Source organism: Struthio camelus, chromosome 21 (genome assembly GCF_040807025.1).
Source record: "Struthio camelus isolate bStrCam1 chromosome 21, bStrCam1.hap1, whole genome shotgun sequence".
Taxonomy (NCBI): domain Eukaryota; kingdom Metazoa; phylum Chordata; class Aves; order Struthioniformes; family Struthionidae; genus Struthio; species Struthio camelus.
The window spans coordinates 4230117-4256244 of NC_090962.1; the positions used below are offsets into that span (position 1 = coordinate 4230117).

At 42.3% G+C, this 26128-nt stretch overlaps 1 protein-coding gene across 10 annotated transcripts in view; it reads right to left on the bottom strand.

Annotated features, from left to right (window-relative positions):
- Positions 1 to 24020, bottom strand: part of TTLL10 (tubulin tyrosine ligase like 10) — a 39563-nt gene extending 15543 nt beyond the window's left edge. For 4 of the 10 annotated variants that reach the window (XR_011135836.1, XM_068916196.1, XM_068916194.1 and 1 more), the window contains exons 1-7: positions 22192 to 24020; positions 10394 to 10500; positions 5485 to 5650; positions 4393 to 4511; positions 3045 to 3165; positions 2303 to 2388; positions 1742 to 1910 (exon numbers count right to left, since the gene is read on the bottom strand). Coding sequence is in view for 9 of the 10 variants with exons in the window: in XM_068916196.1 (XP_068772297.1) it covers positions 1742 to 1910; positions 2303 to 2388; positions 3045 to 3165; positions 4393 to 4511; positions 5485 to 5650; positions 10394 to 10500; positions 22192 to 22208 (785 nt within the window). In the remaining variant the exon portion in view is untranslated. Of the gene's footprint in view, positions 1 to 1741; positions 1911 to 2302; positions 2389 to 3044; positions 3166 to 4392; positions 4512 to 5484; positions 5748 to 10393; positions 10501 to 14790; positions 14857 to 22191 lie in introns of those variants that run through there. The other 6 variants (XM_068916193.1, XM_068916195.1, XM_068916200.1 and 3 more) reach the window with 6 other exon arrangements.
- Between the last annotated feature and the right edge of the window lie 2108 nt (positions 24021 to 26128).

A 26128-nucleotide genomic window follows, 5' to 3' on the forward strand; every position in this document is an offset into this window, starting at 1 on the left:
TACTTTTATTGCCACAGTGATGTTGCCTGGGAATTATTTTCCTTTATCTTCAAAGGTTGCTGGATGCTTATATAAATAACAAGGATATGCTGTTAAAACAATCAGTGGTAACAACAGTTTTCAAAGGAACATGGAACCTCGTTTTTCAGCTGGTTCCTCGCTATTACAAATCAAGATGAGATCTAAGATAAGCTCCAGCATCTTCTTCCCCTGGTACTACTGGTGGTCGGCGTCAAAGACCATATACTGGTCTAACTTGGCCCCTCATCTGATTTTGTCAGGCAGTTGTTTTGCTCCATATTCTGACTGCTGCATAAACACAATGCAGCTTATTGCAGATACCCTTGCAGGTCATCATTCTAATTTGCTATTTTATAAAGCTCTTTTACATATTTCAGTCAGGCCTGCCATTCCTTTGTTATGAAAGGAAATATTTGGATGAAGGTAAGCAGCAAATGTTGCTTGCTTTGTCTTGGGAGACTCTTGGAAAGGCTACTGTGTAGTGTGTTCTCATGCAGGATAAATATGCCAAGTCATAGTAGAAAAATGTTGGAGGGTGGGGAAAATAAGTATTACTGTTATGCTGGGACATGATATGATCACCATGTGGCAAGAGGTGCTTTTGCCACAACAGTATTACAGCATGTCACTAGCATATTGCATTGTGATTGTTGACATGTCATGAAAATGCCAGGTGATGTCATGCTCTGTTGCATGAGCACCATGAAGTTCAGAGTGCCCTTATAGGCCTAGGCAAAAGATTGCTGTGCGTAACAAAGACAGAATCAAAAGCATCTGGGAACAGCAGCTCCTACAATAAATAATGAAAAATATTTTTTTGCATTTCTGTTTGAAAGTTTTATCCATTCATCTCAAAGCACTGAAGTGATTTATTTATAACATCTCCCTCAAGTAGGAGGGGGCACTGAGGCAAAGAGAAGTTAAGTCAGTTGTGTAGCAATGAGACAGTAACTTTCAGGAGCTGAAACTGGTCTCATGACTTCTACTGCTTCATTTTCCCTCCCCTTTGCTGTTTTACTGATACTGCACAAAACATTCTAGCATGGTTGAGAGGAAATATGTTATATGAAGAGAACCTGCATGGTTTTGACCCAAATGTCCTGGCAGATGCGTAAGGAGGAAGGTAATGTCTGGTCACCAGAGAACCAGAGAATATTTGCCCTGAAAGCTTCTAGCTGCAACATCCTCAAGGAATAAAAACCAAAACAAGCAAAATAGTCTAGTGACAGTTAGCCAGGAGCTCCTTCAATAGTGGTTTGTTGTTTGAGGTCTTGACTTTCATGGCAATGAGGCAGACTAAAGCAGATATTTGGGAGTCATTACTAGATTGCATGGAGCAGATGCTGCAGCTGTACATTTGTAAAATGCTAGCATTGTATGAGAGGTTGAGATATTACCTAATTTAAATGGCTTTGCACAAGGCTTTTGTCGTGCACAGAACTATAACATTTGGTCTTCTGATTTCATTCTAAAATTTCCAGGCAATGATCTCAGATCTTTCTGATAGTAAAGATCTACCTTGAAATGACAGAAGCGTGGATGCAAGATAGACTATCTAGAGAAATAGCCTCTCTCCCACAAAATGAAAACTTCTCATAGGCCGTTCAGAAGGTATGGTATAACCACATTAAATACTTATGGAACGATTCAACTCCTTGAGGCCAGTGTGGCTTAACCAAGGACACTGCTTGCACATGAATTCTTAGGCTTTGGTCCCTACCTCTGTACTATTCTTGCCTGTGGAGCCTTGCATGGCACCTTCTTGTTGAGGTCTTCCTCAGTGCTATGGAGCTTGGCTTGAAGGGTGTTGACAGCAGCCTGATTTTTAAGCAGGAAAATTCCTCGTCCTTGGTTAGAGCAAGTTGGTTTGCAGATCCAAATCTGTTCTTCTGTAGAAAGAAAGCCTATTGTATGGCATGAAACACTGGTGTGCCAATTAGTGGGCTCTGAAAACTGCTCATCTGAGCAGTTGTAGAGTCTCCTTTGTTGGAGATATTCAAAACGCGCCTGGACGCGATCCTGGGCAATGTGCTCTAGATGACCCTGCTTCAGTAGGTTGGACTAGATGATCTCCAGAGGTCCCTTCCAACCTCCACCATTCTGTGATTCTGAATGTGTGTATATATATATATATGTGCATGTGTGTATGTATACATGCACACATTGAGACATATCTGGGCAGCAAAGACATCAATGATTGTTACTGTATATATTTTTATGAATTTTTCAGAGGATCACATAGCTGTTTAAATTGATTGCTAGCATGATCAAGACCATTCACCTTTGCAAAGCTCAAAAAAGGCATCTCTTTCATCTTTTAAGTCCAAACGAAAAGATTCTGGGAAGAATTCTTCCATCTTCAGTAACCTGTGGGGCGAACAAAACACAAGCTGAAACCCCTGTCCAACACATTCATTCTCCTGGTACTTTCAGGAAGGATGGCTGCAAGTAGGGATTTGAGAAATGGCTTGTTTCCTTCCTCTGTACAGTTGTGTGTTTGTTGGTGTTTTCCTTGTGCACTTGAAGAACCACCTGATTCCTTAAGCTTTGAAGAATTTATGTTAGCCTTGAGATGTTCTTCATATGCTCAGTTTTCTGAAAAGTAATTGGATGGCTTCAGGTAGCCATGGTGTAGGATTGTGGTTTGTTTTTTTGGCAAGTCAAAAATATTGGAGCAGAAATGACAATAAGCTTCTCTTACATTTACGTTATCTATGCCACAGGAGGTACTAGCCTTTGCAGTAGGGGGATATACTCCAAAAGAGGAGAATTACTAAGATTGCTATCTTTGAGGACCAGGCAGTCCTACAACTTCAGGCATATTAAAGAAGAATTTCTTTCTCTGATGTATGACCTTCTAGAAAAAAAGTATTTTTTCTAGTAGATAAGAAAGAAATAAAACCCCTTATGGCTTGTATGCTGCACTGTTATGCATCCAAAAGAAACTGGTCCTGTATTTATGCACGCTTTCTTCCTGTTGACGTATGTTTCTGCTCAAGGTTCAAAGTAATTAGAGTTCTTACTTGTAATTAGAGCTCCGGCTGACCTTGTTCATCACCCGCTCTTGTTCTCTTAGGCAGCTTAAAAGACCTATTTTAGTGGTGAGGATTCTGTTGTTGGGAATCTGGTAGAGAAGCTGTTCACCTGTATGAGGAAAACAAAACAAAACAAAACGAACAAAAAAACTCTTGTCCTTCTTGTTCCATGTAACAGAATCTGAGGGATGAAGCTAACCTTGTCACTGTTGACTTTCCCCAGTTTGCCTTAAGGCAGTAGTGATGACTCACAGAGCAATGAAAGTACTTGTAAATGTGTTTATGTTCAGCCTTGTAGGGGAAAAGTCCCACATGATGGGGCATCCTGAAGCAGCAGACTCCTTGTCCTCTCCAAAGGTGCTGCCTGTATGCTACCCTCAGACCATCCCAGCTACAGAACTTCATTGAAGCACAGCCCATGTACACCACCATATAGTAGGGGCACTACTGCAATGGTACAGCCTTGACAGCACATTGCCATCAGATCTGGCAGGAGAGGATGGGGAACTGTTGTGTGTGGACTGGCAGGGAAGTGTTAACCTGCTCCCTCTGTCACAGCCCAAAGCTGTATGCGATGATGCTGAGGCTTGCCAGGGGCACAGGCCTTGGCCGTGTCCTGAGAGTAAAAGAACCGGCCCAAGGCCTGGCTCACGTCTGGTGGGAGAACTGGCTGGGACCTGTGAAGTGAGGATGCACTGAAGAGATGATGGGTAGAGTGCAATTCCAGAAGATGGCTGCCAATATACTGGAGTAGTTTGGCTTTTAGGGACTCTGTTCACCCTGGCTAGAGGTAGCTGAGCTCAGGATGTAAGGGGTTGCCCATCTTGAGCTTACTTTGCTTCTCTCCACAAGTGCACTGCATAGGAAAGGTTCCTGCTCTCTAATTGCCTGAAAGAGGGTGTCAGCGTGTCTGCCCTTTGGCATTCTCTGTGTATGAGGACTAGACCAGTACCTGAGAGGTGTCAAGTGGGCTGTATGTTGTTCCAGCTACAGTGCTGTTTCAGTCCTATTGGAGCCTGTGTGCTCAAATCCAAAGAGATAGGACTGTGTTCCAAAAATGATTATGATGCTTTGTGTTTAAATCTCTCTATAGCTCATTTCACTATGGTTAGTTAATTACTGGGGTGTCTTTTCTCCTAAAGCTGTTCTCTACTCTAAAACCCTTTCTTTAATCACCATAACAATCCAGCTCTGACCTCCCCTCTGAGATCTGCCAAGAAGTTGATGTAACCTGTTTCACCTACCCTGCAGGTGAACTAGTCTGGAGTCACAAGTCCAGCATTCCCAAGTTTTTCCTCATTACCCTCTCCCACTCAAGGCCCACTGACACCTCTACCTTCTTTGAAGTGGTAATAGGTCTCTGGGCACTTGGTCTCACACCATTTCAGTGTGTAATCCTCTCTTCTGTTGTCATAGATACGCTGCCAGCCTCTTCTCTGGCAGTAGATGCTCACGCTGCATATGGAAAACAAAATAGCAAAATAGCCTCCTTTCTATTAATGAAGACTTGGTTAGCTCAGATCCCTTGAACTCCTAACAATTTAACCTGGGAAGCTGACCTAACACACCCATGAGCCCTCAGCTAGGGAGACAGGGTAGGAAACAAGTTAATTAGAATGGCTGCTAGTGGGCTTGCTGTTCTGAACTTCAGAGGGAGGTGGGAGTAACTGAGGATCTAAGGATATTGTGATTCAGCTTCTTTAATGAGGGCTGGTACCACTTCAGCAGGGTTATTTCAATTAGGATGCAAGTGGTATCCATGGAATAGAAATGTTGTGCATTATGGTCCAGTCTTAGTAGGGAGCTTCTCTGCTGAGGAGCTCAGGGAGAGATGACAGGCAGCAATAGAAAAAGCTGTTTGTAGTTGTTATGTTGTAGTTTTGAAAACATAGCAAGGAAAGTGCTGTTTACAGAAGAGATTGTGAGGTGCTTGCTGGTGATCGCACCTAGAGAAGGATGTTGATATTCTGGAAGGAATATCCACTCAGAAAGGAATGGATGATGGATCTTAGTATCTGGCATTTTTCTCAGGCAGAAATCTCTTCTTTACTACTTTTGCATTTAGCACAGCAGAGTGCTGATCAACAACAGTGGTTCCTAGCTCTAGCAGTGATGCTTGCAAATTTATTACATGGTGTAGCTAGGTAACTTCTGAACAGCCCCAACAAATAAACTTTCATTAAACAAATGGAAGTATTTAGTTTCTCTACATAGATGTAACAGTTAGCTACTTCACCACGTGGCCTTCCAGGGGGCACTTCCTAGGTGAATTATCTTTAAATCATTTGTAGCACTCAGGTGTATCCCTCCAAAAAGACACCAAGTCAAAAGAAAATGATTTGATGCTGAGCACTGGTGGATAACATAGCATAACTTTATATGAAGCCATACTACTGTCCATAGGAGTCTCCTGAGAGGATCTACTTACAGCCCAGCTCCATTAGATCCACCAATATAAAAATATGGTCTTGGCCCCTGTGGTACTTCTGGTGTCTCTTCTTCTGGCTGTTTTTCTTCAGGGCATGCCTCACGACATGTTGTATTCTCTTTAGACCTGGCTTCATCAGGCTCCACTTCAAAGGTGCTAGAACTAGCTGCAAAATTGGAAATTGAGAAACTTCAGATGATCAGGTATCTTCTCCATAAAATGCACATCGAGTGATACAGCTGCTAGAGAAGAAAATACAGTAAGGTAAGAGAACACTTAAACTGGTATGGGGCACTATATTAAAGCAATTCAGAAATTATTGCTTACTTTACCTAATGGCAGATGCCATGGTATATTAAATGGGAAAACAGAGGAAATGTAATAAAATATGTGGTAGAAGGGAACTCTCCAATCCGCCCTGTCAGTAAATGCTAAATGTTGTTTACTTACTTGGTAGACCTCTGCTTCAGAGGGCTGTCTCAGATCTGTCACCCAGACTGATCTCAGCTCTGCCATGAACTGAGCACAAATCATTCCAGCTATCTACATGGACAGCTTGGGAGGGCTATGGGAGACTGACAGACTGCAAGGTCTAGCGAGATGTGTAAGGACAGGAAGGGGCAAGAAGACCCTCCCAAAAAGTGTTAAGCATACACTATACATTGAAACAGGTGTTCTTTCATCTAATAAAGCCTATAGGATTTCTAACAAGTGCAGGATGTGACAGCTCTGAGGTCCCACTGACAGGCAGTCAGAAAGTGGAATGGCACACATTAACTGTGGTGACAGTGACTGTAGGGGTGAGGATGAGAAACACCCTACTTCAGTTTGATAACTAATCATGTCAGGACTTGAAATGGTTCTGTTACTTATCCCAGAGCTCAGAAGCTGATGAATATGCAGTGGATAATGATTTTTTGCAGTACAGAGTTAATGAACTCTGCCTAACCTGTAAGGGCTGCTGAGTTACTCCTGGAAGAGAATGACAATTGTATCTAGCTTTAGCAATTGTGAGTAACTCTAACTTGTTGGTCTTCTAAGAATAACGAACTAGTCTGAAAACGCTGGTTATAAAGTTTTGTCTGTCAAGAGATTTCGCTGTATAATACATAGCCAAACTCCCTGGACCTCCCTTTCCCAAGGCAAAATAAGACTCGGTGACCTTTCCCCACCACCGCCGTGCTTTGTCCATGTTTCAGGTCTCTGATGTTCTTCATACAGCATGGGCAAGTCTCTGGTGAAATCCCCAAATGCACTCTAAAACATAAAGATGCTCCAAAGCAGCTGAAGTGACACAAGTACCATCTCATGCTGCCAATGTGTTTTAACTAACTTTAAAGTAGCAAAGCTTACGCAGGGGCTTGCCTGATACTGGCAGACTGTCATACACTGTGGTACCGTTAGAAAAAAAGAACAGAAAGTGAACCACTTCTAACTGATTAACTCTCACACTGTACAAAAATGTTCTCAAAACAGATAAATGACATTATAGTGCATTAACAAGAAAAAGTAAATGAAAGACATCAGTTTGAAAATTGAATCATTTTTGGAGATATTTACTTGAAACAGTGGTCAGTAACAGGAAATTTTATTTTGAATATGATTGCTAAGGGACTTCAAAAGAGAAACTGTACTGTTTCACAAAAGGTATCTGATGTAGTGATATCATCAGCTGCAAAACTATTGTTGGATTTATCATCCGTTTTCTTGGTCTTATCATGAAAGTTCAGTTCCTGATTTGACTTCTTGGCTGGTGACTCGTATGAACTGTGAGGCTGGAACTTGTTTACAGAACAGGTCAGGACTACTTGTATAACTAGCATTTGGGATAGTGAGAACCAAACCACTGGCTACAGACTTTGAAATGACCAGAATGCATATGCTCTTAGAGCATAAGGAAAAAGGTAGTAAGGTCCTATGAGGATGGCAAATGCCTCCGTTAGCTCCCATTTCCTTTAGAGGCTAAATTAGCATTTGATTAATTTCTCTTTACCAAGCTAGGATCTAGTATTGGTTAGAGTGGAAATGAGCAACTACAAATCAAAGAAGACATACGAAGGCCTAATTCTACCAGGGGCTGAGAAATTTTGCCTCAGGTCTCTCTTGAACTTGGCTGTGCATAAAGTTTTTGGGAGCAATGAACCCTGAGTAGAAGAAAAATCTACTCTGCCGTAGTTCTGTTCCCATTGGAATGGGGTGGTGGCAGGGAAGGAGGGAGCAGGAAGTAAGCTGGTGACAAGACTGGAATTTATCTACTCTTTGGACTGTTCTTTTATGGTTATTTGTTGCGCTACATCATGTGATCACATGAGGAAAAATACTAACTCAGTGACAAAACTCCTGTTGACTTAAGTGGAGGGAAGGTATTGGACATTGTTATCTCTTGTATTTTACAAGCACTTGTTTTATGTCTTCTTTGCACTCCACCTGTGAACACAGGTGCAGTCCTCAGTGAACTGTGTGCCTACAGATATTGAGCTTCCCAGCAGGCTCACACACTTGGTTCAGTTTATTTTGGAATAAAGGAAGTAGATTGCGAACTCTTTGAGGCAGGAACTACCTTAAATTTCTGCTTGTTCATGTAGTACGTGGCACAAAAGGGGTCTAACAGTAAAAGCCCTTAGTGTTCTTACCAAGTATATCATTATCAGTGCTAATCCCTGGACTCCTGCCTTGAATTTCCTGCTTAAACTATACATATAAAAATAAAAAATGTATAAAGATACTACACAACCATTTCAAACAAGCCAGGGCACAACACCAGTGATGGAGAACATTGCCTTGGCAATCTGTCTTGTAACTAACTGAAGTAAGCTTTCTTCTGCTGTGAAATTAATGCAGGCAGTTACTGATTCTGTGGAGCTAAGTATGTTTGCTAGTTAAATGACGGTGGAACAGCTGCAATGGTAAGTACTGTCTGGCAGAGAGCTGTGCCTGGCTCTTTGGTCACTGTCTGTTTCATTTTGGCATCACAGCACCAGATCAGGGAAAAGCATAACATGTTCTGTCTCCTTCTAGAAAAGACTATTTCATTAGTGACTCCGTTTTTTTTATGCAAACTGTTTGAAAGTAGCTCAAAGACAAAGTTATTACCTTACTGTGCACACACATTAGCAAATTTAAAGAAGAATGGAAACAAGTAGTACAGCTCAACTGTTCCCTAGCCCCAAAGCCTGTGTGTGAAAAGGTGACAAATGGAAGCAAAGGTGTTCCACCCCTTCGGCTACCGGTGTCTCCTATGGTAGAAGCTGATCTCTCTTCTCTGCCTTAGCATAGCATGTTAAAGTGCTGTTTCTGCTGTTCTTTGGAATGGGAATGTAAATATTTATTTATCTATTTTTAACATTTAATTGCTCGCTCATGCCTTCTGCTAGAGTGTTTCGCTCTCTTTATCATTTCCTCGTAACGTGGATTGCTCAGAAATTAACTATTTTTAAACAGTACCATTTATCCTGAGACATCGACACATGAAATATCCTGCAGTGATTGAAGTGCTAGTAAGGTACTCTTCCTTTAGTCTGAACATGTACCTGTTTCTCCTTCTCTAATCTTTATACAAAGACTCAGAGAATGGGAGCCTTTTCTCTTCTTTTTCTGTCCAGTTATGGAACAGAATACTAAACACAATACTAAAGAGGAGCTTTCATGTTCATTGAATCTTTTGACATGTATTATTGAGCATGAGTCCCTTTACTCCTCATTTGTTTGTGTGTTTTGCATCTTTAGATGCCTAATTATTAAAGAGCTAAGGAGACACAGGAACAAAGGCGGTTGTTCCCATTGCCTAACGGAGTAAGTTTCAGGCAAGGGCCTTTGACTTCTTTATCAGATGGGATTAGCTGCTTGTTAGGACTTGAACGCTTAGAAAAAGATAGGCAGAGTGGCTTGGGTTCCCCACCTAATTAGCAAACAGAAGTGGGTATTTCAGAGGGTGAATTAGATCATCTGAACTAAGTTCTTCCACATGGTCCTTTGAAGGAGCCTGTCTCTGTCCCAAGGGTAATTTAATTGCTGAGAGGTGAGGAACAGTCTTCTAACTTGTCACATAAACTAACTGCCTGAAACTCAACAGTGTCATTCCCTTTCATGGAGCCCCCACTGAGATTGTCTTCACACTGAAGGCAGCCAGTAAATTACATTGCTTGAGACAATCTTGAATTCAGCTCGTTAATTTCATTGCGAATTGCAGGTTGGCAATGTCTCTATAAGCAGCTCCTATCTAATCTCAGCTCTGCTCTCAGTGCACACAGGGATAAACACAATGGTGGGGAGAGGTAGACGGCTTTGTGTCATTTATTATCAAAAGAAACAAAAAGCACTGTGAACTTAGAACACAGAACTACCTTTATTCCCTTTTCCATGTAAAGAATCTCTGTATTAAAAGATTTTCATTTGAAAAACACTAACACATTTTCACTGTCAATGCATTGAGGTGAGCTCAACAATGAATAAGTAAGAAAAATAATGCTGGTTGTTGTTTTTATCATTGAAAGATTCATAGCATTTCAGCCAAGTTGCCCATTAATAAAAACCATTATCAAAGAATAGTTGAGTTTGGAAATTATGGTTTCTTTCAGAGGAGCTGCCTGCTAATGGATAGTTTGTATTTCTCTTCATATTTTCCACAAAACACTTAAAAGATTAATATACAACATTTTAATTTCACTAGATATTTGCCATCTAATACCAATAATTTCTGCCTTGAATATTTTAGAAGCAAAGGTATGGGCTCATACTTTGACAGAGATTAACTGAAAAGAGTAGAAATTATGTCTGCAGTTATGCAGTAGGTTAGTGGCCAGCACTTTGGCTAGTATAAGATGCAACTCCATCGATACTGGTATCAACTGAGAAACTGGTCATAGGACTTGGGACAATTAATAGTTAACAACAAGGATACAAGATTCACCTCTGTCACATGATAAGGATCTGGCCTGCTGTTGGTTGCCTCCTTGCATTATGGATTTGATGTTCTTTTTCCTCTTGATTGGCGCAAAGGCCATCTCCAAGCCTAGTCTGCAAAAGGAAAGATCATTGTTGGCCACTTTGCTAGTCATGAATGATCTGGGAAAGTCTGTAAGGTGTATTTTTCTCTTTGTCATCATTTGTTCTGTTGATTATAGATGCCATTTTTCCCACTATCTGTAGTTCTTTCCCTTCTTCAGAACCTTTATTTTGACATAGGTGTTTAGCTGGGAATACATAGCCTCTACTTTCTATCTCCAGCTTCTTAAGGGTGGTCTCTAGTGATAAGCTTGCTGGTAACTGTGCAGGGGATCGGTATGCTTTTGTATCTAATCTTTGTGCTCTTTCTACTTCCTTCCCTTGGATAGCACTCAATGCATGTCTTGGGTTGCCTTGTAAATCTGTTGTAACTAACTGGGTGCTTTCCCTAAGTCTGCTGTTTATGGTGGAGCAACGTCCAAGAGTTGCTTCCTCATTTTTCAGAAATACTGGTATTCCTTGTCTATGGCATCTCCAGGCTTCAGTTGTTCAGCCCTGAGATAAAAGATAGGCTTCTGTTCAGGAAGCTTGCAAGCAGAGGCCCAATTTAGGTCTTTGCAATGAATGTGAAAAGAAAAGAATGAGATATTCCATCTGAAGACAGAAACTATAGTCCAGGACACTTGTTAGATGTCGGGTAGGCAGAATACTTTTAGCAAGAGTCATGCTTGGAATAGTCAGTTGCAGAAAAGGACTTGTTCTGAGTCAAGACTGCAACTATTTCTGCAGAAAGAATGCTTACTTTAGAAAGCTCAGGACAACTGAAACATTGATTAGAATTAGAGAGGAAAAATACCCTTACTGCTTTTACTTACAAGGGAAAGTAGCAAATAGTCTAAGAATACCAAGTGATTTACAGTTCCTTTAGGAAACAGATAAATGGCCCATACATACTATAGAAAGACCATAAGCAGGACAAATGCAGAAGTACAAATTATTTTAAGTATTCTTATGTAGGAAGATATAATAAATAGGCTAAATGATAATACTGAGTCTACAATTAGATATAGTTAAAGTATATCTCCTCTTAAAGATCTCCTCCCTCCACCCCAGTGATTTATTGGAGTGAGTAGGCAGGAAAGGTAGACAAACATGTCCGTGTCACTGATTCATTGTGTGTCTGTGGCTGTCACAAAACATTAGAGTGCAAGTTTCCCTCTCTGTAAGTTTGAGTAATAATTGCATAATTGCACCTGGGTAGAACTGGAATTTTCATTTTGTAGAACCATCCAAGATTGACTCTTCATCTAGACTGTTCAACTAGAGTTTTATTTCCAATTGGAAGCAAAAGAACTTTACAGTTTCCCGTGACATGACTTATCTTAAAGAAAAAGAAACTGGCTCAATAAAATCTGAATTTTAGAGAAAGGCAGGTGTTGTGGAACCTCAGGGCACCTGCTTTTCTCTAAACCAGAGTCTGGCAAAGCCACAGGGGGAACTGAGGAGGAAAAAGGATTCTTTCAGACTCCCAGTGGAAGATGATAAAGAGTGAGGGTTGGCATAATACACAACAGCTGTCACCCAGGAGTCTGGCAGAGAAGCTTTTGCCAGACAATAAAGTGAGGCTCTAATATCTCCTAAACAGTGACAGGGAATGGGAAGCTGTTCCTTGAACAACAGTCTCACCATCAAACTAAGAGGCATACTGGCAGGGAAACAACCGACAGAGTTTTTAAAGTGGGCATTTGTGGGGGGGGGGAAGGTTAGGGTTATGAGTCCAGCACAGTGCCTCCAGCAAAGACTGCTCTAGGTGGAGTTGTAGGAAAAGGGGGGGGATCACGTAGAGTGAGGAACAGGAAGAGTAAGTGATGTTTTAGGCGAGGATACGTTTGTATAATCTAGGCCAGCTGCAGTAAGGCTCTGGAGTCCTGCAGTGCTTGCTCTTGAGCTCAAAATGCACAGGTCAGGAAAGAAGTAAGGCTCAAGCATGTCACTGGAAAATATGCATGAATAAATCCTCATCATGCTGAGGAGATATTTAGCTTTATGTTCCCCTCTTAGTTGTCCTTGTTCCTGGTGTCAGACGCATAAAGCAGGAATCTTCCTCCTAGCTGAAAGCAGTTTATCCCTTCTGCTGGCATTCTGTTATTTGTTTGTTTCTTGTCCCAGCCTCTTCCTGTAATTTCATTTTAGGACAAATGCTTCTCCAAAGTTTCTCTTCTCAAGTTGTTGAGCACTTGCACATAATTTTCCTGTGAGGCAGAAGGACTTGAACCAAGCAAATAACTGCTCATGAGGAATTAATGCACCCTGTGGTCTCACAGCTTGTGTGTGCCTTTGCAGCAGGGACTGTAATCCAGATACTAAATTGTATGGAGGTTATTTTACACACTCTCCTGGCAAAGTAAAAGGATCTTAAAATGGTAGGAAGAAAAGGCTGCATTAAGTGAAAAGCTTCCTTAAGGGATAGGGTAGATATAAGAATATGCTTGTCTATGTGGAGATATATGTCTCCATAGCATCCTCTTAGTAACAAGTACTAATACATGTAGTGATCGTGGGTGATAATAAAGAGTTGATGCTGCTGTATCCAACAGTTGAATAAAGCCTTTTAGCTCAAAGAACAATGTTTTACAAGTTATGCATTTAAAGATCATTTTGTTTTTCTGAAGAAGTACTCTCTGTTTTTTCCGCAACAACTCCATGAAACAGTTCAGTGTTTTTACCAAAGTGTATCTGATGAAAGCAGGTTGCCCAGCTATGGTGATCTGATAAGATCTCAGAGAAGCAGCTTTGAGGATTTGCCAAGTCATGTTTGAAATAAGGGCCTGGATCATTCATTCTGAATATTAGAATATAGATGAAAATAGTTGTTTAGTTCATAGATGGGCACTGCTGTCATTAGGTGACACAAAATGGTTCCAGCATCTTATGGATAAATCACTGTTATACCATAATCTTCAAAGAGATTATAGAGGCTGCTGTGCAACCACCACTTCCTGCCTCTTAGGCCCTTCATTCAAACTAAGCATATCTTAAGCTAACGGAAAGTAATGGAAATTCTAACCTTTGCTCAGCAGTTTCTAAATACTTTAGCAGAACTTTAACTGCTCCGTGTCCTTTCTTCAGCTTGGAGAACTTTCACTTGGCTTCTAGCCAGGCCATAAACAACTTCTAAAGAAACAAACCATCCTGTGATGGTGCAGGTTTGCGCTCCTTCACCTTGCTTTTTTCATTGACTGGAGAACGGTGGATTCATACCAGTGGCTCAGAAACCAAACCTGCTTCTGCTTTATATAAATATCAAGGTTTAACTGTGCTCATCTGGGAGGTTTGAAAAGCTTTCAGTGCTATAAACATGGGCTGATCTCCTAGCAACAGCTGCCTAGCTACGATTGGTAATTGTGTAAGGGGTTCCAGTGTTAAAAATGCAGAGGGATTTCTACAAATACGTGTGCTTTCAGATAAAGCTCTCCAATGGTAGAGTGTTACAGGAAGGCTGCTGACCAAACCAGTGCATGTGTAGCAGAGAAATGGGGAAACCAGTTCTCTGAGCGTTTACTGGCTGACACGTTTGTCCTTACTTTCCAGCTTTCCACAAGTCTTCTAAAGGTCAGGCTTCACCTCTGCTGAGACAGCCTGCTCCTGCCGCTTGCACTCTCTCCAAAGAGCAAACCAGGAAGGCTCATTTCATTCTCTCCAGAGCACAACCACCAGTAAGACAGACTAAATTCCTGTAAATGTATACTTCATCTTTAGCACAATTTTCCTTCCTATGGCAGAGTTTGCATTGGACAGTACCTTTATTTTGTTGGACTCGATTAATAATGAGTACTGGACTTGATCTGATATGGTGTGATACTGTTAAAGTTGGCAAGACTAAATCAAATCATAAAAACTGGTAACAGAGCAAAATCAGTGTCCTATATCCTCATAATCCATCTGCTTCTTTAGTGAACAGAGGCAAATCCTTCTGCAGACCTCTGAAGGGTAACTCAGAGGCCAAAGGCAAAGGGCTTAATGGCAGATCCTTCTAGAACCAGCCAAAAACCCTCTGTGCCAAAGGTGAGGTCTACATTAGCAAACAGAGCCATGAAATTGAATTGGATCTATAGAGAGAGGGAGCTGGGCTGAAGTAAACCTCTTTCATAACGTGTGTGACGTAGACATCAGATCCCCAGTGGCATCTATTACTGGTGGGAGAGGTTGAGTCTTCCCCTGGCTTAGCTCCATCCAAAGGGAGTCCAGTCTGTGAGCTCACAGACTACTGAAGGCATGAGCCAAAGCGTGAGGAGGAACGATTGTCATATTTCTTTGAAAAAGACGTGCCAGATATGATCAAAACCACTCATGTAAACTCACCTAAAGCCATTTTAAAAGGCACTAGCGAGGCTTTCATAACACAGCTCACACTGATACAAATGGACACTGAAAGACAGATTCAAACATATTAAAAAGGACGTAAGCTAAAGTTAGCACTGTGAGATAACTGCCAAATACGGAGGTTTCTTTTAGAAGACTCCCTATAAATGTTTATTGATTCCCTTGAATAGTTTTACTATGTCACTAAGCTGCAGCTACTGGTGGGCTGAGCCTGCAATAACCCAGGAATTAAATGGATGAAAAGGAAAGGAAGGAAGAGACAGTCCTGCATTCCCCTCTTCTCAAACCTCATAAGGGCCTCAATGTGTTTCAAGGAGTCTAAGAATGCTGGAATAAGTATGGAAAAGAAATAACCTGTGGTTTTGGGTGTTTCTCCAAACTTAAGTTCTAACCAAATGGAGTGCATCTGTTGCTAGTTTTACAGCTAAATGAACCACCCTATGACTTTGACAAATCACTCTATTTCTGCAGTAGTCTCTCCTCCCTCACGGTTTTGTTTTTATTGGACCATAAATTGCCTGATTGCTGAGAAAAGTGCCTAACACAATGGGACCTTGATATTTTTCAGGCAGCTTCTGTGCGCTACCAAACTAACGATAATAAAAGATTTTGACATGAATGGAGCCTCAGCTGGTAATATTAAGATAGAGATGCCAAATTAAGCATCCCTTAAATTTCTCTGTAAATATAGATCTTTGTGTCCTTGAGATGTTGGAGCAAAAATTAATTGTTATTTGTGACCTCAGCAAAGAATGCACAGAGAGTAGGTCATCTCCAGGCTTAATACCAGAAGGTAAAGCCTGAAAAGGTCTGCACTTATTGCTAGACTTCCACACTTATTGTGGGCACAACAGTTCAATTGTTGGCCTACTCTGAAAGCTTCAGCCATGTCATCTCAGCAGTAGCTGAGATGCTGAAACCTGCTCCATGTGGAGAGACACTCCTACTGTGGAATATCTACAGCTCCTCACAATTAAAACTATAAGGGGGAAAGAATTAAAATACAGCAGCAAACCTGTTTTTTCCTTATCTGATAGCCTTTCTTTCCAGCCCCCCTACTACCCCCCCCCCAAAAAAAAAAAAGGGGAGGAGATAAAGGTTGATAGAAGGTGGAATCTGGCTTGGATTCCATCTCTGTCTCTGGGTTGGTCGGGTGTGCTCCAGTGTGGACATGCCAAGCCACTCTGAATACCCTGGCACTGCTTGGCGGTCACAGTGACCTTCAAGAACATTCTCTGCATTTTCCTATTCATGTACAATGCCTCTTATTAGCTCCAATGCTTGGCTCAGGCAGAGCAAGCCAGGATGCTGTCCTTGCCTTACCTTCAGCCTTCCTGGACTACCTCTCATGGCCAACCCACTGAAACGTAATCTCTCTGGTCATACAGAGAACAGCAGGAGTGGGAGGACTGCAGTGTTGCAACTTGCAATATTGCAAATACTTTCAGTAAATGTTACACCCTCTAGGAAATATTGCCTAATTGGTGGAGAAAAGGAGAGGCTGAAGTTATAGCATTATAGGTGTTATTTCATCCACTTGAAACTCATTTAATACTTGGTGCTTCAGTTTCCTTCTGTGTGCAATGAAAAGAAATGAGGCCTTCTTTAGAGAATTACTAGAGATGACTGAAGTACTCATTTGTACCATTCTTTGAGAGCCTACTGCAGTCTACTTTAAAAGCACTTTGGACAGCAGTTTTCCTGCCCTTCTTTCATCTGATTCGCTGGTGTTAAGCATGTAGTTGAAAGAGGGCTGCAGCTTTTCCCTTGGACAGGAGGAGGTAGGAAGGGGGAAGGAGCATTCATTTGCCTCTCCCTTTTCTACCCGGCTGCCTATTTACATGAAACCTGCATGAAACCTGAATAACTTTGAGGCCTCCAAAACCTGCTGAGTTTTGTTAAACTTGACCAGTAAGTTTAAAAGTCAGTAGAGTGAGAAATGACAAACACAGACAGACAAAGTGACTGCATAATCCTTATTACCTTGGAAAACTAGGCTAAAAAAAAAACATACAGTAGAAAAGGATATATATCGTCAACACAGGTACAGGTATAGATATGATAAGAAAACACAAGTTTAATTCAAGGTAGTTTTTCCTGTCAAAGAGTTCCTGTGGCATGATTAGCTACACAAATAATATTTGTGGCATCTGTTTTAGGAATCAGACAATGGGATGGCTTGCTGCTGCATTTCATCTGTTGTTTAAAGCATTTAAAAAATTGGACTGTTTTGATGTGAAAGGCCTGTTTGTGTTCCATATTTTGGGAAGTCTTATGGGATCTCTATGAAATGCAAGTATTACAAACTCATCCCTTTACTATAAATATATCAAGGTTTATGTAAGGAATAATGTTTCCACCAAAGGAGGTACAATAATAAGGTTATAATTCTTTCTCAAGGTGCTCATGAAATCCAAGCTACAAAAGCAAAGAGCACTGTAACAAAATAAATTTAGAAAACAGAGTAAAAATTAAAATATTAAATCACAGAAAGTTCCTTAAAAAATAAATGTTCTACATCATTGTTTATGCAGAACCTCAAAGCAAGCAACTGAGCCCTGCTGTTCAACAACCAGGAAAACAAAGGAATAGAGTACTCACACTGCACACCTACCCTGGCACTTGCTACAGGTAGAAAAGACAGAGCAGATCTCGGAGGATCTGCGTTTTTCTCCGATTTTTTGTAACCACCTACTGGATTGATGTCTCAAAGCACACTGTGAAAGGCAGCAAGCTGTGGTTGTTTTTTTCTTGAGGAAGAAAACACTCTTAGCTTTCCCACAGGAGCATTATGCTTTTTGGTGCTTCCCTCTAAAAAATAAACACAATTCAAAGGTGGAAAGCTACTGTTTGGGTGGTTTATGAGCGAAGGTTAGCAGCTCCCACTTGATCCTGATCATCCTGGTGTTCAGGTGGGCAGCCCTCCTCCACTCAAAAGCCGCTGAGCTGAAACAAGCATTCAGTGCACCCAAGGCTAGATGCCAGCTTCAGCCATGAGGCACCAGCACAGAGGTTTTGCCGTGTGCTGGCAGTGGGAGAGCAGCACTATCTAGACAATCTCTTTCATTCAAAGATTTTTTAGGGGTGAGTCATGTGCTGGTGGTGTGTATGCTCTGACTGCCCTTTTTGATAGCTAACTGGAGGGTCAGAACAGCATGTCTCTCAGAAAACAATGTTTTAATAATGTTTGGAAGCTGCTTCTCCCACCTAAGTACATGCCAAGAATAATTCCCAAAGTACCTCTGGAGCTGAGATGAGATTACTTCCTATACTTTATTGTTTTCTAGTTCTGCAATGCTATTTTCTAACAGTAGCAGTGTTTTTTACAGGCAGCGCTTTTACAATGCTTTTACAGCAGGGAGGGGGGAAAAAAAAAAAACCCAGTGGAGGCAACTAGGGAGGACTATGCATGTCAGTGTATATGTATTTTCTTGGATATGCAGCAGGGGACTAAGGGTCAGAACACATTGATATCCCCTTGGTTCTGCAAGAAAGACAGTGGGAGACGTGGCAACTTGCTTATTCTTCTAGGCTTTAGGTTTCCCACTTGTATGATGGGAATAACAATATTTACCTATTGCCCACTTGCACATGAATGGATATTTATAAATTGCTTTGATACATTTATTAAACAAGGTATACTGTGCCTCCCGGTAATGAGCTGTGTGCTTCCCACCCAGAATCAAATTGCAGTCTTGTGTACATTGTATTTCAGTCCCAGAGGAAGACTGAAGAGAGGCCGAGCTGTATGTGTAAGCTTTCTGAGAAAAGCATATCATCTAGCCTTGACTCAAACTTAGACGTAGTCTTTAACCATGAGCGATGGCTAGACACACAGGAAAGCGTCACCTTTCTTAGTTGGAAATGCATTCACCTCCTAAGAAAAATACAAAGGCTCCATCCTTGTAAAGACATACCAGATATAACCAGTCACAGTTTGTCACAGCGCGTTCTAGAGTGGCTGCTTGGAGCCAGTGAAAATCAAGAGCAGGTGTCCAAGTCTCCCTGAGAGAGCCAGCGTTGCTCTTGCTCTTTCCAGAAAAAAACCTAGAAAACCAGCTCTTTCAGTCGCCAGAGAAAGTAAAGGGTTGCGTGCCTTGTCAAACAGGCCATTTCCCTACCTGCTCCCTCTCACTGCACAGCAGGCACGCAGGCTGCAGACAAATGGAAATTAATGATTAAGCAAAAATCTGAAGCAAAGCTGTGGGGTTGGGAGAGGACAATTCCTCCAAATTCAAACATTAAATCCAAGTTTTATGGCTGGCAGCTGTAATAGTTTTATACTGAGTCAAATCAGAACCCGGCTACTATTGTGGGAAGGTTCAGCACAAGTGATCATTTCAGGTAATCTCTCACAGAGCCGCTAAATATGTGAAGAGACTGATCCATCCACTTCCCACAAACATTTTCTGTGTCAGAGTGGGGAGACAGAGCAACTGAGATGAGCAGCTAAATCCCAGTTTGAACGCCCCATATGGAAGCATCAGCAGGTGAAGTCTGTGCACGGTTTCATCAAACCAGCTTTCTCATGGCAGGGCCGGTTTTCAAGGTGGCTGAACACCTACAATCCTACATGAAATTAACAGGAAAGATGGGAGCTCACTACTTTATGAGCAAGAGTTGTGAGAGGAAACTCTGTCCTCTCTGTGTCAATCATAGAGAGGAATTTGAACAGAAGTCCAGGAGAGTCTGTGGGAAAACTTCCATTTGTGTCAGCTGGCTTTGTGTCGGTATTTTGAGGAAACTGGGACTATTTCCTAGGAAGTACGCTCTCGCTCTTTCTGTATCTCCCTCTTTACCTGCCTCTATTGCTTTGTTTCTTTTGCTTTATTTTTGTCCTGAACGCTTTCTGATGTTTTGTTCTCTTGCTTTGGAGCTGCAACCTAAGAAGCGGCAGACACTACGTGCAACCAGACAGCCCAGCTTAAGCAAAATCCAAACCTCTGTCGAAGGTGTGACAGCGAGGAAAAAGAAAGGTGAGAAAGGAGTAAAACAAACAGCCGCTGTAAATGGCCTTTCCCACTGCTCAGGTTTCAAGCAGTCAGTTTAAAACCCAGTAGCACTGTTTACGTGGGAGTCTCCTGCCCTGCCCGAGTGTCTCCTGGCTGATCCACAGGGAGGCTCGTCTTGCTGTGTAGTATATCCTCCTAGCAACTGCTGTACGTCACGGAGCGCTTGCAACCCGGGCGTCAGGGCTGAGCCCAGGAAGCAAGGCAATCCTCTGTCCAAAATCATGGTTTCCAGTGTGCTCCCACCCCTGCTCCTCACTGCTAAGAAGAGACTCTGTGGCTCTCTCCCTCATCCCTACCAGCAGTTAAGTGACTGAACTGCTCTCTTCTTCCAGAAATAAACCAAGGGCCCCACCTGAGCATGTTTCAGCCGTTTACCTCCTGATACCTCACTAGCCACTCTTCCACACCAGTAAGGACCTAGGACATAGCCAGAGAGATCAGACCTGAGGCCTGTCTCACATTGTACCTTATCCTTGAAAATGAAACAAGCTTCAGAGGAACGAGCACTGAAGGCTGCCGGAAGAGCTCTGGGATGCCTTGCTCCCGCTCACCCGTCTTCCTTCTCCAGGTAAGTTAGAAAGAGGATTGCCTTGAGTCCTAAGGACACCAAGTTGCAAGAGGTATGGTTTCACTGCATTTGTGTGTAAAGGTTATCATTGAGGAGGCAGAGGTGACCCCCTCCCCCCCCCCCCCGGCAAGAGCTGGTGTAGCTGGGGCAGAGCTGAACTTAATGCTGTGCCACGTTCCACTTTTTTTCTGGTGCAGCTGGACCACTTTGCAGCTGGGACCTCAAGAGTCTTGAGAAAAAGAGACTAAGACTGAGTGGGAAAAAAAAATGTGCGAGAAGCATCACATTTCCTGCCTGCCTTTGCCTTTGTTTTTCTGTGCTGTTTCTAAAAATACTCTCCCCTTGTTTGAAATCCTTCCCTCCACTCCTGCTCCTCTGGGTTTTTCCCATTTAGATAAAGAAGTGACCTGTTCCTGACAGAGCATCCAAGGTAGTATCTTTGATCAACCCCCGGACGTTAGGCTTGGCAGAACTCTCAGCAGGCCCTTTGTCTGTGGGTTAGGAACCCATTGCACTTTCTCAGGCGATTTAACACAACCCCCAATTGACAGTGCCCTGGATGGCTCTTCACTGTTACAGTTGCAGTGCTGCAAGTGGCACATGAAATACCGAGCTTTCTCAGGAGCACTGAAATCGTTTCCTTGTCTGAGCTGTGTCTGTGCAGCAGATGGCTTTGTGAAGAACAAAGCAGAGGGCCACTTAAAATAAAAGAGTGTGCTTTGGTGAGCGCAGAATGTTTCCCTGCACTTCAGGGGAACCAGCTATTAATGATTGTATTTGGTGGCTCTGGGAAAGAAGTGACTCTTCTGAGCTGAGTATGATACCTGTTAATGTTTTTCACACTAACAAAAGCAGGAACACTGCAGGCAGAAGGAGCAGTTCTTCCCTTTCCTGCCCACAGGACTCTGCTTGTGCCATTGCAGAGCCTGTTGTTCCAGCAAACCAGCACAGCATCTCAGCGTTTATAGCACATATCAACTGTGACCCATGCTAGCCTCCATCCTCTACCCTAACTTGCAGCTTGTCCATCTTTCATGTCCAGTTACACCTTCTTCTGCCTGTCACCCAGAAAGGTAACATCAGCCATTGAAACTAGGGCCTTGCTGATGTTGCTGTGAAACAGGGGTATGAGCTTTTTAAAGCACAACTCACCCAACATAAGGGAGACCAAGAAACAAAGATCAGCCTTTTCCTTGCCGCTGTTTGCTTTGCCCATGCTATGTTGTGCCAGAAGAAAAAAAAACAGGAAACAATGCTCGACAATCACTCATGGAAACTATCAAGGAGCTGGAGGAAGCAGTTACAGCAGAGCGAAGAAGCTGCAACAGGATCACTGATGACAAAATTCTCGATTGCTACAGCTATCCTATCCTGTAGGGCAGCAATACAAAACTGCTGCCACGTTTGGCAGTGACAGAGATTTGAGCCAATGCTCATGAGCTTCAGCTATCTTTAAAAAAGCTCAGTAATAGAAACAAAACTGTTGGCCATCATAAGTACACACAGAGACCAGTGCCAAAGGTGTGCTCTCCTGCAAAGCAGCCTGTCTTTCCTGGCTGCAAGGAGACAAGAATTTCTCCCCCTTAGCCAAGTGCGTGCATTTTCTGCCTCAGCTGGAAGGTTCCAGGATTGTGGGGCTCACACAGTGAAGACACTGAATCAATCACTTTCAGCAACGCACTGCCACATACATATAAGGCCATGCCTTTTAAAGCTGGATCCAACACTGCACAAGAACGTTAATATCAAAAAAAAAAAAAAAAAAAGAAGAGTGAGGCACAAGAGCCTGATTTTACTCACGCTAGGACAAATCGCATATGACTTCATTGGCTCCAGTGGACTTCAGTCTCCTACCAGGATAGCTGACTTCCAGGGCTGCTGAGAAATTTGGGAGGACTATGAGCAGCGTAAAAACTAAAAAGAGTTTTTGTTTGTCTGTTTTTCTTTTTAAAAAAAAGATTAATTACTGCCCAAGTGTTGCTCTTGCCTGTTGCTACAGCAGACAGTCACCAAACTATTCAAATTCTCCGTCGTTTGCCTTTACTTGATCTGGTCACTTGTTTTATAAGGTCAAAATCCAGGGGAAGGGCTAGGTTATTAGAATGGAGCCATAATAAAATAGTCATCTGATTCACTGCTGATTCACCAGCAGTGTGATGCAGGTTTTCAAAGCATTCGTGGTTCTTGGCCTTCCACTCTCACTGGCATTTTCCAAAGCTCATGGAGTGCTGGACACCTAAATCCTATTGAATTCCAGTTTGATTTGGGCACTTAGCTACCTTTGGCTCCTTTGAAAATGCCAACTGTCGAGTCCTTAGTCTGCCTTCTGCCGCATCCTTGCGAAGCTAGACTAACCACAATGGCCATAATGAACTCCGCTAAAGTCACCTGAGCTTAGAATCTAGTGCCTGTGGATATTCTTCTCAGCCTGGGGCCTAGGAAAAGTCCCATATCAACACTGTTGGCACTACCAGTGGAGTGCCAACCTGTAAGGGCTGAGACCTACGACTTACTGTGGACCCAAAGCCATCAGTGTTTATGCTGAACGAAATGTCTTTGCCTCCTTAGCTGAGTTTCAGCGTTCCTTTATTTGCTGTGGTATTTTCTTCATGCTTTCCATTTTGTATAACGCTTTAGGAGACTCTCATAGGCTTTCTAAATGCAAACCACTGTTTGGAAGGATTCTTCCAATGCTAAACAAATTTCTGATTGCTGCACCAGTCAGGCTAACCTAGGCCTCTTTCAAGAATGCCTTTAGTTCATTTCAGACGCCAGAGCTGCTCAAGTCTGGACCTGTTTCTTGGATGCCTCCAGGGCTCTGAAGTGATGTCACTGAAATGTAAAGTCAGGAGGCTCCACCCATTAGTCCAGCAGTGCAGATGCAGTATGTAAATTCTAATTAAAAAAAAAAAAAAATCTGTAATTCTAGTGGCTTTTTACAGACAGAGCTAGCTTCTGTTTGTTTTGCTCCCATCAGCTACCTGCAGCAAATACTAATCCCTTAGTGGAAGGGTATGGGCTGCTATGTGAATCGTTGCATAGCTCACTGACAGGTTACTTGTCTTTGATTTATCAAGTTCATGAAAAACATCCTGAAGGGCTGGTTGGCAATCACTAAACATCGCTGGTAGCTGCAACTCTGACCTTGAATGGCCTCACAAAGATAACTCTTATAGTAATGAAAGAGTAATTAACTTGGCATTTTTATTTCCATGGAAATAGGCTCTCACTATGTATTTATACGTGTATACACACTCTTGTCTACACAAATGTATTCACAACAAAGTGTAAACCCAGTAAGTTACAGACAATACCAACGTTTAGGGCCAGGTCTGGGACATAATACATACTAAGCACTGAGAGCTCAAGGCATGGACAAATTTATAGTGGCTCAGAACCAGTGAAAGGAGGTGGGTACAAGCTGAAGATAAGCAGAGAGGCTTTTGTGAGGAGCCTTGGCTACAGCGCCTTCTTCTCCCAGCCTGCTGGGTGCTAGTGACCCTATGGAGCACAGCTGGGGGGACTTACTTATCCAGGAATTTGCAGTGAGTTTCACCTGGCCAGAAATGAGGGGCCCAGCTCAGAAGCCTGCACGTCAGCTACTCCAGCCCACCGCTACACAGCCTCAAGGTAAGAACTGTTTATGTTTTTAAACCACTCCTAGCGATTGCTGTAGTGTCTGATGTATTTGCTTTGCTGTTTTGCTAATGCAGCAAGAGAGCTGGTCCCACTGGTGTATGCTGCGGAGATGTCGTTGTCCTGCCTGATTCTGCAGCTGATGTTGCTGGTCTGTGCAGACCCTGTTTCTTTCCTTCTCTGCCCAGTCTCTTCCTCCGCTGCAGCATAACGAGTCCATCTCCTGCGTAGTGAAAAGGGGGGGGGGGTGTGAATGAGGAGGCAGCAAAGGGCCATGGCTGAGGGAACGCAAGGCTGGGAAGAGCAGACGGAGGAGCTCTCTTACTGTTTATGTAGCTGCAAAGTCAGTGTAATAGTGAGACACGCGTGCGTGCACACGCACCCCCACCACCCCCACCCCCCGACAAAGGGCAGGAAAATGGTAAATAATGAATAATGGGAGGCCTCTCAGTCCCAGCATAGTCATGCCTAAAATTTCTAAGTTGCGGTTATGGGAGAAATGCAATTTAAAAGAGAAAGAGTTAAAAATGTGGGCTGTATCTATCTTACTCACTTTGGCTGCTGTACAACCATATTTAACTGAGACTTTTCCTAGTCTTCTACTTGCTATTTTTAAAGTATCAAAATTATAAGCATTTCCTTTGTTCCCAAACACTTCTAAAATGGCCCTGATTTTAGGACCTAGTCTAAGGGAGATAAAGGCCAAAGACAAGTAAACAGAGCTGAGTGTTACGTGTTATTAATTCATCCTAGTTTGTATTAAGTTTGTGTTTTTAAACTCGGTGATACTCAAGGCTTTCTCTTTCTCTTCCTCTCTCTCTCTCTCTGCATGTGTTTATTGGAAGGATAGGCTCACAAACACTCATCAAATACCAGATAGCAAATAATGAGTTAGGCTCACACACACAAAAACCCAAATAGGTTTGTTTAAAGTGGTGTTTCAGATGCAAATAAAATCAGCAATCCAAAAGAGGCTGTTCCTCCTCCGAGTGTTTGCTTAGCCTCTCCCTAGCTTTGGCTCCTAACTGAAGGGACTGAAGTAATGCTTTAATATAGTCCATTGAGTGACTTTGGTGACCAATATTAAAATGTAACCTTTATCAAATATCAGATCCTTTAGTTCTCCCAGAAGCCCGTCACAGCCTGTGGCTATAATGTTACTGACACGTGAATAGGCAGGCTCAGCAGCACACACTGAATTTAGGCACAAAACTGCTGCAGAAGGTCAGCAGCCCTTCCGCCATCCACTGGCGCTTCTGCTTGCTCCTTCCTGGGGTGTTCTGCTTACCATATGCAGTCCCTTAGTCTGTTGGCACAAGTGCTAATACTCTAACCTGAATTTGCAAGCAGTTTTGATCCTCAGTACCTTTTAAGCAAGTTTACAATATCTGAGAAAAAAAAAATGCTGTTACTTTGAAAAAGGCAGATCGTTTGATAAAAATACATGTTATTCACTGAGCAACCTCTCTTATACTTAAGTGTAAGTTGAGTAAAACAATCAAATTATATGTTCATAGCTTCTGTAGAATCTAAATGCCTTGAACTCTGTTCTTGAATCAGTTTAGATTGTAGCAGCTGTGCCAGGATGCGGCTGTTAAATTTACTGCTTGGGAGCTGACTCCACCTTCTTCTCTTTATGAAAATGAATTGACAAAGGAATATGAAAACAGTTTCTCCCAGGAAGAAGTTTCTTCAGAGGGATAGGTATTATTTTTGTCCTCTCTGTCACATGAGTGTACATATAGCCTTCAATGCTGAGTTTAGGGCTGATGCTCTCAAGGTGTAAGTAAAGAACATCCATACCACGCTGAGAGCAATCCTTAATCTTTGCATTTATTGTGCTTTTTGTCATATTTAATATGAACTCTTATATGAGCCTTTGTTAACATACTGGGCCTTTTATTGCTCCATGATGATTAATCAGGTATTTAGAAGGATGCAAGCTGTTCCCTGCCCCCGCCAAATGTTTTGAATTATACAAAATACTAGGAAATTTAAAGACCTTGTCCTTGTCTTTGCTCAGCTAGCTGTTTGAAATCCCAGTTTTACTTGTGCTTGCTTTTATAATTCATAATTGCAGGAGAGGAAAGGAAGCACTGAA